This window comes from Schistocerca cancellata, chromosome 4 (genome assembly GCF_023864275.1).
Source record: "Schistocerca cancellata isolate TAMUIC-IGC-003103 chromosome 4, iqSchCanc2.1, whole genome shotgun sequence".
Taxonomy (NCBI): Eukaryota; Metazoa; Arthropoda; class Insecta; order Orthoptera; family Acrididae; genus Schistocerca; species Schistocerca cancellata.
The window spans coordinates 301,608,807-301,623,837 of record NC_064629.1 but is presented as its reverse complement, the minus strand read 5'-3'; the positions used below and the strand labels follow the sequence as shown (position 1 = coordinate 301,623,837).

At 39.7% G+C, this 15,031-nt stretch overlaps 1 protein-coding gene across 2 annotated transcripts in view; it reads right to left on the bottom strand.

Annotated features, from left to right (window-relative positions):
* LOC126183295 (GTPase-activating protein and VPS9 domain-containing protein 1) overlaps positions 1 to 15,031 on the bottom strand; it is a 303,063-nt gene that overhangs the window by 185,591 nt on the left and 102,441 nt on the right. For both annotated transcript variants that reach the window (XM_049925134.1, XM_049925135.1), the window contains exon 8: positions 14,378 to 14,521. In XM_049925134.1, the coding sequence (XP_049781091.1) occupies positions 14,378 to 14,521 (144 nt within the window). The remainder of the gene's footprint in view (positions 1 to 14,377; positions 14,522 to 15,031) is intronic.

The following is a 15,031-nucleotide window of genomic DNA, read 5'->3' as shown; positions in this document are numbered from 1 at the left end:
AGGTCATCAGCAATGTGAAGCCTAGTGCAGGGTAGGCTCAGGTGACTGACAGCATAGGGGAGTTATGTACGAATTTTACAAGAGAGGATCAGGTAGTGATAGTGGGTGGAGCAGGGAATAGTCTTGATAGGGATGGGGAATATGATGTAGATGGTGACCTGGTAAAGATAGCTACTCAAACTGGTGGCATTAATGTGCATTTCGTGCAACTGTTTCAGCGTCACGATAGGCCTCATCTTCATGCTGCGAATACACAGAAAGATAGATCCTTTATCATTTAGCTACAAAATAGCAGGTCAGCAACTGGAAGAAGTTAATACCATAAATTATCTGGGAGTACGCATTAGGAGTGATTTAAAATGGAATGATCATATACCGTATTTACTCGAATCTAAGCCACACTCGAATCTAAGCCGCACCTGAAAAATGAGACTCGAAATAAAGGAAAAAAAAATTTCCCGAATCTAAGCCGCACCTGAAATTTGAGACTCGAAATTCGAGGGGAGAGAAAAGTTTTAGGCCGCACTTCCAAATCGAAACAAAGTTGGTCCATTGTAATATGAGACACAATTTAGGTCGAATGAATGACGATACAGCTACAGTAGTTTGGTTCGAGTCGTAGGCTTAGCAGTTAAGCTTTACCACGTAGCCATTCCTATGCGTCAGGCGCTCCGTCCGTATTTATACGGATACCCTTCCTTTTTCAATTGCTTCGTCTGGTTTGAATCGATTGCTTATTTTTCTTTGATCTGATAAATGCCGTTTTCTTTGTTATAGGTGTTTGCGTCACTCTTAAGCTGAAAATGCATTACTGCACTGTGTCATGCAGTGTTTGTTGCATTCTGATAGCGCGTGTTTACGGCCTGTCGCGGGTCGCGGCATGGCTTGCTTTTGTGCGCGCTACCGCCGCCTACAATTAAAAAAAAGAGAGGAATCGTCTCATTAGCGAAACAGTGGCAAGAGACTGCTATTTGTTGTTACTTACACTGCTGCTTTCTTTGATAATGATCAACAAGAATCAAATAATAGACTGCGTATGATAGAACATGTTCTGAACGAGAGTAAGGCGAAAATTTTTCTCCGTTTGAAAATCTTTGCGGCCGCTTCTTTATTACATCAAATTCTGCACAGAAATTAGAGTCATCTTAGATTTAAAAATCTAGTCACTTGCCGTGCTTTATTTCTGACAGTATCACTATTAGGCATAAGAATAATACGAATATAAACATGACACGATATGTATATTCTTCCGCGTTTGCTGTTGTCTCACTCTAGTTTCGTAGTTTATTGGGCAGACAGGATTTAAATGAGATAGCAGCAAACACGAAAGAATACATGGCAAAATGTTTATATTCGTATTATTCTTATGGTGAAGAGAATACTGTATGTGATTCAAATTTCATCAGGTTCCTATTAGCAACCATCTCTTCTCACAGATAGGAAAAAATTCAGAACGTAGAGTTGGCCATATTGACAAACATTCCAAACAGTTTTGCCAGTCAGATTTTCGTAGTACACTGAAATTGTGCTACATTCGAAGATGAACAATACGGAATTTGTATTTACTTCGTTGGATAATGTATGCAAATGCAGTGGTCGAAACTCGCGGCGGAGAAAAAAAGCTCGTCTTCCACTTTTTTTAAAAAAATTTATTTACTGACGCAGAGGTTTTGGCGCCAGTATTTATCTTTGTGCCTACAAAGCATGCCTGCGTTTAACGCTACATATATTCGACGGCAGAAGTTAGTTGTGGCGGCACGTACGAACATTTTTCATAACTTCCGCTTGCTTTGCACTCGATTCTAAGCCGCAGGTGGTTTTTTGGATTACGAAAACCGAAAAAAAAGTGCGGCTTAGATTCGAGTAAATACGGTAATGTTGATCGTCGGTAAAGCAGATGCCAGACTGAGATTCATTGGAAGAATCCTAAAGAAATGCAATCTGAAAACAAAGGAAGTAGGTTACAGTACGCTTGTTCGCCCACTGCTTGAATACTGCTCAGCAGTGTGGGATCCGTACCAGATAGGGTTGATAGAAGATATAGAGAAGATCCAACGGAGAGCAGCGCGCTTCGTTACAGGATCATTTAGTAATCGCGAAAGCGTTACGGAGATGATAGATAAACTCCAGTGGAAGACTCTGCAGGAGAGACGCTCAGTAGCTCGGTACGGTCTTTTATCAAAGTTTCGAGAACATACCTTCACTGAAGAGTCAAGCAGTATATTGCTCCCTCCTACGTATATCTCGCGAAGAGACCATGAGGATAAAATCAGAGAGATTACAGCCCACACAGAGGCATACCGACAATCCTTCTTTCCACGAACAATACGAGACTGGAATAGAAGGGAGAACCGATAGAGGTACTCAAGGTACCCTCCGCCACACACCGTCAGGTGGCTTGCGGAGTATGGATGTGGATGTAGATGTAGATGTAGATGCAGCTGTTAGACACGTTAACATGGGCTGGAGAGGGCGCTGATGGCAGAGGGCATGGGTCACATTTCAGTGGTGGCAGTTGGGTCTATCAGTAGGTCGGATTTCACTAGGCATGACCTGCACCTCAATAGGTATGGGAAGGGGAGCCTGGCAAAGCTTATAGGGATAGTGTAGTGGGTGGTGGTGGGATGGCTCATGGAAAAATTCCTGTAGAAGTTGGTGTTGGAGCTGCACCTTTTTTAGACTGAAGTCAGCTGATAGGTATACCTGCTCAAAGAAAGTCCCTCGAACTAAGAAATTATCTTCAGAGGATGTCAGGTTTCCAAGTAGAGAACGAATTAGCGTATTTCATAAAAATATAAGAGGCATTAGAGATAAAGTTAGTGAACTGCTTATAGATGCTGATTCTGACATTACTGGTATATCGGAGCACCATTTAAATAATTTGACAATTCAGAGGCTTCATCTACCAGGAAACAGATTAGCTGACTGTTTTTCAAGGAGTTCCTTGCGGAGTGGGGGAGTGGCCATGAACGTAAAAAACAGTATTCCATTTGAGTCCATAAGCATATCACAGCACTGCACTGAACAGATATTTGAATGTTGTGTAGAGGTAGTTGAACTTAGTGAAACTAAACTTCTAATTGTTGTTGTTTATGGGTCATGTAACTCTGACTTTAGAGCACTTAAGCCCAAGCTAGAGACAGTTCTTAGTTCACTTTATAGGAAGTACCAAAAATTAGTTATATGTGGTGACTTCAATATCAATTTTGTATATGACTGTGAAAGAAAAAGGATGTTCGTAGATCTCCTAAACTCACATGATCCGATGCAGACTGCGTTTTATCAGATTAGGGCGGAAGGAAACAGCAGCACAGCAGTAGACTTTTTTTTAATTCATTCTTCATTACTAGATAGAAATGACCTTTCAGACCATGATGCACAAATTTTAACACTAAAAGGCTTTTGTACTCAAACAAATGTCATGTATAATTACAAACTGTGTAGGAAAGCTAATCCAACGGCAATAGAAAGGTTTTAAACCTTGTCAAGGAACAGGAGTGGCAGGATGTTTATAGTGCCGACGACATAGATGACAAATATAATATTTTCCTTGACACATTTCTCAGGCTCTTTCAGAGTTGCTTTCCATTAGAACGTTCTAAATTGGGTACTAGCAATAAAAGGCAACCTGGCTGGCTGACTAGTGAGATAAGGATATCATGTGGAATAAAGCAGGAATTATATCAAAATGTTAGAAGTAGTCACAATCAAGCTACAGTAGCCATAACAAACAGTACTGCAAGGTGCTTAAAATGTCATTAGGAAGGCAAGGAGTAAGTGGCACGCAAATAGAATAGTTAATTCACAGGATAAAATTAAAACCATATGGTCAGTTGTGAAAGCAGTGTCTGGTCAGCAGCACAAGGTCGAAGATATAAAGTCTACATCTACATTTATACTCTGCAAGCCACCCAACAGTGTGTGGCGGAGGGCACTTTACGTGCCACTGTCATTACCTCCCATTCCAGTTGCGCATGGTTCTTGGGACGAATGACTGCTGGAAAGCCTCTGTGCGAGCTCGAATCTCTCTAATTTTACATTCGTGATCTCCTCGGGAGGTATAAGTAGGGGGAAGCAATATATTTGATACCTCATCCAGAAACGCACCCTCACGAAACCTGGACAGCAAGCTACACCGCGATGTAGAGCGCCTCTCCTGCAGAGTCTGCCACTTGAGTTTGCTAAACATCTACGTAACGCTATCACGTTTACCAAATAACCCTGTGATGAAACGCGCGGCTCTTCTTTGGATCTTCTCTATCTCCTCTGTCAACCTGACCTGGTACGGATTCCACACTGATGAGCAATACTCAAGTATAGGTCAAACGAGTGCTTTGTAAGCCACCTCCTTTGTTGATGGACTACATTTTCTAAGGACTCTCCCAATGAATCTCAACCTGGCACCTGCCTTACCAACAATTAATTTTTTATGATCATTCCACTTCAAATCGTTCCGTACGCATACTCCCAGATATTTTACAGAACTAACTGCTACCAGTGTTTGTTCCGCTATCATATAACCATACAATAAAGGATCCTTCTTTCTATGTATTCGCAATACATTACATTTGTCTATGTTAAGGGTCAGTTGCCACTCCCTGCACCAAGTGTCCATCCGCTGCAGATCTTCCTGCATTTTGCTGCAATTTTCTAATGCTGCAACTTCTCTGTATACTACAGCATCATCCGCGAAAAGCCGCATGGAACTTCCGACACTATGTACTAGGTCATTTATACATATTGTAAAAAGCAATGGTCCCATAACACTCCCCTGTGGCACACCAGAGGTTACTTTAACATCTATAGATGTGTCTCCATTGAGAACAACATGCTGTGTTCTGTTTGCTAAAAACTCTTCAATCCAGCCACACAACTGGTCTGATTTTCCGTACGCTCTTACTTTGTTTATCACGCGACAGTGCGGAACTGTATCAAACGCCTTCTGAAAGTCAAGGAAAATGGCATCTACCTGGGAGTCTGTATCTAATATTTTCTGGGTCTCATGAACAAATAAAGTGAGTTGGGTCTCACACGATCACTGTTTCCGGAATCCATGTTAATTCCTACAGAATAGATTCTGGGTCTCCAGAAATGACATGATACGCGAGCAAAATGTTCTAAAATTCTGCAACAGATCGATGTCAGATATATAGGCATATAGTTTTGCACATCTGCTCGACGACCCTTCTTGAAAACTGGAACTACCTGTGCTCTTTTCCAATCATTTGGAACCTTCCGTTCCTCTAGAGACTTGTGGTACACGGCTGTTAGAAGGGGGGGGGGGGGGGGGGGGGGGGGGGGGGCAAGTTCTTTCACATACTCTGAAGAATCGAATTGGTATCCCATCAGGTCCAGTGGACTTTCCTCTGTTGAGTGATTTCAGTTGTTTTCTATTCCTTGGACACTTATTTCGATGTCAGCCATTTTTTATTTGTGTGAGGATTTAAAGGAACTGCAGTGCGGTCTTCCTCTGTGAAACAGCTTTGGAAAAAGGTGTTTAGTATTTCAGCTTTACACGCATCATCCTCTGCTTCAATGCCATTATCATCCCAGAGCGTCTGGATATGTTGTTTCGATACACTAATTGGTTTAACGTAAGACCAGAAACTTCCTAGGATTTTCTGTCAAGTCGGTACATATAATTTTACTTTCGAATTCACTGAACGCTTCACGCATAGCCCTCCTTATGCTAACTTTGACATTGTTTAGCTTCTGCTTGTCTGAGAGGTTTTGGCTGCATTTAAATTTGCAGTGAAGCTCTCTTTGTTTTCACGGTAGTTTTCTAACTTTGTTGTTGAACCACGGTGGGTTTTTCCCATCCCTCACAGTTTTACTCGTCACGTACCTGTCCAAAACGCATTTTATGATTGCCTTGAACTTTTTCCATAAACACTCAACATTGTCAGTGTCGGAACAGAAATTTTCGTTTTGCATCTGTTAGGTAGTCTGAAATCTGCCTCCTATTACTCTTGCAAAACAGATAAACCTTCCTCCCTTTTTTTATATTCCTATTTACTTCCATATTCAGGGATGCTGCAATGGCCTGATTCACTGTTCTGCACTTACAGAGTCGAAAATTTCGGGCCTGTTTGTTATCAGTAGGTCCAAGATGTTATCTTCACGAGTCGGTTCTCTGTTTGATTGCTCGAGGTAATTTTCGGATAGTGCACTCCGTATTACGTCAATCGATGCTTTGTCCCTACTACCCGTCTTAAACATCTGAGTGTCCCAATCTATATTTGGTAAATTTAAATTTCCACCTAAGACTACAAAATTCTGAGGAAATTTATGTGAAATGTATTCCAGATTTTCTCTCAGTCTAGAGAGCCTAGCACAATATCAAAGTACTGTGCTGCACATGTTAGCCCTGCACTTAGCCATATTTGTACTTTTTCTTTAAGAATGGTCAGTTTCCAGAACAATTTAAGTACTCAGTAGTACAGCCACTTTATAAAAAGGGAGAAAGGGATAATGTAGACAATTTTAGATCTATTTTTATACCATCAGTGTATTGCTCCAGAAGTTGGACCATTATGGAATTCGGAGAATAGCTCACAATTAGTTCACCTCTTACTTTAACAACAGACAGCAAAAGGTCATTAATTACATTGTTGAAAATGTCTGCGATGTGGGGCCTGGGTGGGGCACAGTCAAATTGGTGATGCCTCAAGGATCAGTGTTGAGGCCACTCCTGTTCCTTATTTATATAAGTGATATGTCCTTTAGTTTTATGGGTAACTCTAAAATATTTCTGTTTACTGATGACACTAGCTTGGTAGTAAAGGATGTTGTGTGCAACATTGGCTTGGTTTCAAATAGTGCAGTTGATGGCATAAACTAATGCTAAATCTGAGTAAGACTCAGTTTTTACAGTTTCTAACACACAATTCAACAATGATTAGTGAAACTGAACAGTTCAAATTTCTACATGTTCAGATAGATAGTAAACTGTCGTGGAAAGCCAATATTCAGGATCTTGTTCAAAGACTTAATGCTGTCTATATACCATATTTACTCGAATCTAAGCCGCACCTGAAAAATGAGACTCGAAATAAAGGAAAAAAAAAATTCCCGAATCTAAGCCGCACCTGAAATTTGAGACTCGAAATTCAAGGGGAGAGAAAAGTTTTAGGCCGCACCTCCAAATCGAAACAAAGTTGGTCCATTGTAATATGAGACACAATTTAGGTCGAATGAATGACGATACAGCTACAGTAGTTTGGTTCGAGTCGTAAGCTTAGCAGTTACGCTTTACCACGTAGCCATTGCTAAGCGTCAGGCGCTCCGTCAGTATTTATACGGGTAACCTTCCGGTCGAATCGATTGCTTATTTTGCTTTGATCTGATACGTGCCGTTTTCTTTGTTATAGGTGTTTGCGTCACTCTTAAGCTGAAAATGCATTAGTGCACTGTGTCATGCATTGTTTGTCGCATTCTGATAGTGCGTGTTTACGGCCTGTCGCGGCTCGCGGCATGGCTTGCTTTCGTGCGCGCTACCGCCGCCTACAATTAAAAAAAAAGAGAGGAATTGTCTCACTAGTGAAACAATGGCAAGAGACATTACTTACACTGCTGCTGTCTTTGATAATGATCAACAAGAATCAAATAATAGACTGTGTATGATAGAACATGTTCTGAACGAGAGTTAGGCGAAAATTTTTCTCTGTTTGAAAATCTTTGCGGCCGCTTCTTTATTACACCAAATTCTGCATAGAAATTAGAGTCATCTTAGATTTAAAAATCTAGTCACTTGCCGTGCTTCATTTCTGACTGCATCACTATTACACTATTAGGCATAAGAATAATACGAATATAAACATGACACGATACGTATATTCTTCCGCGTTTGCTGTTGTCTCACTCTAGTTCCGTAGTTTATTAGGCAGACAGGATTTAAATGAGATAGCAGCAAACACGAAAGAATACATGGCAAAATGTTTATATTCGTATTATTCTTATGGTGAAGAGAATACTGTATGTGATTCAAATTTCATCAGGTTCCTATTAGCAACCATCTCTTCTCACAGATAGTAAAAAATTCAGAACGTAGAGTTGGCCATATTGACAAACATCCCAAACAGTCTTGCCAGTCAGATTTTCGTAGTACACTGAAATTGTGCTACATTCGAAGATGAACAATACGGAATTTGTATTTACGTCGTTGGATAATGTATGAAAATGCAGTGGTAGAAACTCGCAGCGGAGAAAAAAAGCTCGTCTTCCACTTTTCTTTTTAAAAAATTATTTACTGACGCAGAGGTTTTGGCGCCAGTATTTATCTTTGTGCCTACAAAGCATGCCTGCGTAGCGCTACATATATTTGACAGCAGAAGTTAGTTGTGGCGGCACGTACCAACATTTTTCATAACTTCCGCTTGCTTTGCACTTGATTCTAAGCCGCAGGCTGTTTTTTGGATTACGAAAACCGGAAAAAGTGTGCGGCTTAGATTCGAGTAAATACAGTATATATTCTTCACTGTCATTTCTTGTTAACAATATCAGCTAATTCCCAAGAATTAGCAGCTTTCACTCAGTTAATACTTGGCAGAAATCCAACCTGCATTTGGATTGCAACCTGCATTTGGATTGCACTTCCTTAACTCTCATGCAGAAATGTGTGCAGTATACTACTGCATCCATTTTCAATAACCTACCAGAAGAATTCAACAATCTTAGCAGCAATCCAAGTGCTTTTAAATTGAAACTGAAGAGTTTCCTCAGGTGTCACTCCTATTCTGTTGAGGAGTTCCTTGAAAAATTAAGCTGATTCTTATGTTATATTGTTGACTGTGTTTATTTAAACTTATGGCTTGACTTTTTTTGGGTTCATAAACATTTTATTATTATCTGTTATTACTTTTATGTTGTAATTTCAAGTACTGACATACTCCATGACCTTGGAGATTTGCTCCTCAATTTGGTCCTATGGAACTAGACATGTAAATAAATAAATAAAATATGCTGGAAGCCTTGGCATTCTGGTGGTGTGCCCTGAGGTGCCAGAAGTGTTTTGGTGCAAGCAGTGGAGGCTGTGGCCATTTCATATTAGGTATGTGTGGTCCGATTTCTTTGATGTAGTGTAAGAAGCGGATGCCATTGCTGCCACATCATTTGTCTTGCACCCGTGTACCACTGTAATGATCCTGGGAAACCTTACTGAAGGTGCATGTGCAGACCAATGCACCAACTTCAATGCAAGGGAGTTCTGTGTAGTTCTGGTGATGAGAGCATCAAATCCAGTAATATGTGTTAGTGGTGGTCTTGGGGAAGCTCCACTGGTGACTTTCCTTTGACCAGCTTTGTTCTGTAAGATGCCAGGAAGTGAATAAGTGCATCCTCTATGTTGAAAGATGGCACCACATTTTTGAGCTGGGTTTTAAGTGTTTACGTAATTTGTCGGAATTGACATTCAAGGATAGATGGAATGGTGCTGTGGCATTCACAACATGTCTCTTCTGTTAAAGAAGTCCTGAAACAGACCAGTCATAAACTGAAGGTCATTTTTTTGACATGAGGGTGAGAGAGAGAGAACCTCCATCATAAAAGTCTTCTCTAAGACTTTGATGGATAGCTGCTGACATAATACTGTCTTTTTGCATCACATATGGGAAGTGTGAGCACGTGTCCACTACCATGAGCCAAATGTCATCCAGAAATGGACTGGCATGATCAATATGGACACACACTTATGGTTGCTGGGTCGAGTCGAGATAAGAGCTCCTGCTGTGGTGCCACTTGCTTTGCTGCGCATTCCACACAAGTGTAGGGTAGTGACTCAATATCTGCTGAGATGCCAGAGCAGGCAAGTGACATCATTCTCATGATGCACCAATGGTTGGCATGGGATGTGGGTATGCAACACTGCCAGGACCACTACCCAGCAATCACAGTAGTCTGTCAAGCGGAGCACTGCTGTGGTCATCCGTGTTACCTAGAACTCAAGACTATGTGGAGGACGGGAACCTTTTATGTAGCAGTTGGCTATGACTCAAAAAGTATGTGAAGTATGTTGAAATTACATACTGATGGTATAACTCTCTGATTCTGTGGAACTGAAATCAGGAGCCAACAAACTGAAGTCTACAACTCTTATTCCATACTACTGTCCTTACACACCATTCCATTTCATATAGCTCTGCAGCATTATGCCTAGATATTTAATCAATGTAACTGAGCAGTACACAACTAATGCTGTATTCAAACATTATGGGATTGTTTATTCTACGCATCTGCATTAACTTAAAACTTTCTTTAACATTTCGAGCTACCTGCCATTCATCACACCAACTCGAAATTCTATGTCACCTTAAAGCCTCCTACATTCAATCAATGACAATACTTTCCCACACAATAGTGTCATTAGCAATCAGTTGCAGATTGCTGTTCACTCTATCCACCAGAACACTTTTGTATATAGAGAAAAAGAGCTGTCCCTATCACAATTCACTGTGACACTACAAATGATATCCTTGTTTCTGATGAACATTCACCACTGAGGACAATGTACTGGATTCTGTTACTTAAGAGGTCTTCGAACCACTCACATATCTGGGAACCTATTCCATATGCTTGGGTCTCCGTTATCAGACTGCAGTGGGGAACGATGCCTCTATTGCTAACATTGCTTATTATTACTAGTGCAAGATGCAATATAATCTTAAGCTGTCAGCACATGTACCGTGCTGTTGAATGTCAACATTGAGCGTGGCGAGTTCAACAGTCTGCTGAATGCTCAGAAAAAAAAGATGTGATATGTGCATACAGTATGTGGACCTCATCATGGTATACACGATCGTAAATTACACTGTTTAAGAAATGGGCGGGATCTATTAAAGCATACTTTCCTCCCTTGTCTATATGCTAGTCAGGTTGTTCTGTCTATAGTACACATACATAAAAACTTTAATATCTGTGACAGTATTATATGGGAAAAAGAAAAGTACCATGTCCACTCAATAAAGGCAACAGCTTATAGAAGCTCCATTACAAATAGTGCAATACAAATTTACAATAGTTCTCCACATAAGATAAAAATTATTTCATCATTCTCACCTTTTAGTAAAATTCTGTGGTCATTCTTACTTGACCACTGTCCCTACTCAGTAGCAGAATCTTTATGACATGTGTACTACAAAACTTTAAAAAGGGTAAAATATCTAACGGCAAATAATGAAAGGTGTCCTGTAGATTAAGCAAATCAAACAAATTTACTCCTGAAAAAGAGCACACTTATATTTACATATCATTGAATATTACATTATACGTTTATACTAAACTAATAAGAAAGTATCACAACCTATTACAAACATGAAGGATAGCAAAAAATATTTGGACGTAGTGGGACATACCACAAACTCATCATGACCATCACCAGGAAAATGTGATGCTAAACGTTGTGCTAAAACAACCACGATTGATTTGTGACCATCTATAGCTTGTTACCATCTCCAAAAAGCTTTAATCGTACTTACATTAGTAATTCAAATTTAATTATAACAAACTGCACCAAGAACAATGCGTTTTTAATGGATCCTCAACATGCTGTTGCCTTCAAATCGCATACTCTCATAATAAGCAAATTACATAACTATTTTACCATGAATATGACGTTTCTTGTCATTTTATTATAATTGATTGTAGAATTAATGGCGCGTTTTTTAGAGCTCATCAGAAAACATATATATACATACGGGCTTCAACTGAAAGCCAATATAGTGCCTCACAATTCTTAACCAAAGGGAAATGATGTGTCCGTGACATAAGTGGCGTTATGCCATCTCACTGATGTTCAAATGCACGTTAAGAATATCTGACATGCTTGTCAAAAACTTGGCACGCTCAACATTCGGATGCACGGTCCGTGTGCTGATGGCTTTATGGTCAGCCTGTTGTAACACTTTTCATTAAGAACAGAAATATAAAAAATTGACCTCCAACATGATGATGATGATACTAGCAAAACAGGTTATACATAAAATAGATGAAACAATTAAAAAATAACTCCTTGTCAATTAGGTTTAGTTACTTACGAAAGACCACTATTTAATATTGTTATGAACAATCATTCATCAATTAGGTTTAGTTACTTACGAAAGACCACTATTTAATATTGTTATGAACAATCATTCAGTCAGAATATTTCCTGGAAGAACAAGAGAACGTAATGTGTGAAACACACAATGAAGAAGAAACATTTAATAATTTCCACAACTCTTTTTTAAATTTTTTGGAAGTATAGTATGCTGAAAATGTCTTTTTAAGGGGTTCTGCAAACATGGTTTCTATTATTTCTGCATGGTATTTTTAGCACCTCTATGCAACTTGCCACACCTAGCAGGTAGTAACAGGTTAGTCACCCCTTAATAAGCAACATACTCTGAGCACTGTGATGGCTACTACATCGTCAAGAAACGGGTAATCTATGTACATGGCTGGAACAAGAACAATGGTGGAATATGCCCCATGGCTTTGGTTTCTTTAAAAGTTTGGCAGTCATTATGATGCACATATGACCGCTGAACGAGAGAAAAAAAAAAAAAAAAAAAAAAAGGCTTTTACTCTCTGCAAGTACAAAGACTGAAAAGTTCTGTAAACAAATTAAAGGAAATATTGTGTCCATGACACAAGGAAGAAAATTCTCTCTATAAATCGAACATAAATCTTTATGAAGACCATTAATTCTGTAAAGAAACACAACAAAACGTATCAATTTATTAAGTTTAAATTATCAACTGTATGGTTAATTTGGTGTCAGAACTGACTGCTGTTTTTCATACAACTCCATAAACGGTGATAAGCATTGACTCTGAAGCATTTAAGAGTGCAACATCACATTCATAACAGATCAGATTACCGTATTTACTCGAATCTAAGCCGCACTTTTTTTCCATGTTTTGTAATCCGAAAAACCGCCTGCGGCTTAGAATTGAGTGCAAAGCAAGCAGAAGTTCTGAAAAATGTTGGTAGGTGCCGCCACAACTAACTTCTGCCGTCGAATATATGTAGCGCGACAGAGGCATGCTTTGTATAATAGGCACAAAGATAAATACTGGCGCCAAAACCTCTGCGTCAGTAAATAAATTTAAAAAAAAAAAGGGCGGAAGACGAGCTTTTTGTTCTCCGCCCCGAGTTTCAACCACTGCATTTTCATACATTATCCAACGAAGTAAATACAAATTCCGTATTGTTCATCTTCGAATGTAGCAGAATTTCAATGTACTGCGAAAATCAGACTGGCAAGACTGTTTGGGATTTTTGTCAATATGGCCAACTCTACATTCTGAATTTTTTCCTACCTGTGAGAAGAGATGGTTGCTAATAGGAACTTTTATGTATTGTGAATCACATGCAGTATTCTCTTCACCATAAGAATAATATGAATATAAACATTTTGCCATGTATTGTTTCGTGTTTGCTGCTATCTCATTTAAATCCTGTGTGCCCAATAAACTACGAAACTAGAGTGAGACAACAGCAAACGCGGAAGAATATACGTATCGTGTCATGTTTATATTCGTATTATTCTTATGCCTAGTAGTGATACAGTCAGAAATGAAGCACGGCAACTGACTAGATTTATAAATCTAAGATGACTAATTTCTGTGCAGAATTTGATGTACTAAAGCAGCGGCCGCAAAGATTTTCAAACGGAGAAAAATTTTCGCCAACTCTCGTTCAGAACATGTTCTATCATACGCAGCCTATTATTTGGTTCTTGTTGATCATTATCAAAGAAAGCAGCAGTATAAGTAACAACAAATAAGTCTTTTGCCATTGTTTCGCTAATGAGACAATTCCTCTCTTTTTATTGTAAGCGGTGGTAGCGCGTACAAAAGCAAGCCATGCCGCTAGCGGCGACAGGTCGTAAACACGCACTATCAGAATGCGACGAACAATGCATGACAGTACAGTAATGCATTTTCAGCTTAGAGTGACGTATACACCTATAACAAAGAAAATGGCACTTATAAGATCGAAGCAAAATAAGCAATCGATTCAAACCAGACGAAGCACGTGAAAAAGGAAGAGTACTCGTATAAATACGGACGGAGTGCGTGACGCATAGCAATGGCTACCTGATATAGCTTAACTGCTAAGCTTACGACTCGAACCAAACTACTGTAGCTGTATCGTCATTCATTCGACCTAAATTGTGTCTCATATGACAATGGACCAACTTTGTTTCGATTTGGAGGTGCGGCCTAAAACTTTTCTCTCCCCTCGAATTTCGAGTCTCAAATTTCAGGTGCGGCTTAGATTCGAGAAATTTTTTTTCCTTTATTTCGAGTCTCATTTTTCAGGTGCGGCTTAGATTCGAGTGCGGCTTAGATTCGAGTAAATACGGTATTCAACATTTTCAAAATTTTCTTAGCTTTACCATTGTTTGCAATTCGTTTTCCATGAAGAGTGCTGCATGGCGAGAGAGTCCATTGAAGCTGGTATTCTGATCCATCCCTTGCCCATCATCCACACTGTTGGCACTGCCCTCCAAAATTATGTCCAGCAAAGATGACACACAATCCTGGAACAAACAATCACATATTTACATAACATTATTATGCAGGCTTATCACCATCAGAAATCAGTCTTTGCCCACCAAAGTGAACACAAAATTTAATGAGAAGTACATGAAATGTGTTTGTTTATTTTCTTCTTTATTTAGATCCATGCACAGAGAGGCTAAAGAAATACCAAACTCCCCCCCCCCCCCCTGCTTTGCTCTGCTCTTCTCTCTCTCTCTCTCTCTCTCTCTCTCTCTCTCTGCATGTGCGCGCGCACACACACACACACACACACACACACACACACACACACACACACACACACACACTTAGTTTTTGGGTCAAGTGAGGAGCTATGGTTCAGGCACTGGATTTATATTCAGAAAGAGCGAGTTTATTATCTCCACCACAGATGTTAAAGTGGGTTTTGATCAGAGTGACACTGATACTATCCAAGTGGCACCTCTTTGGAGCAGAACAAGAGTCTGCAACTGACGCCAACTATGGCATATAAAATAACGTGGGCATCA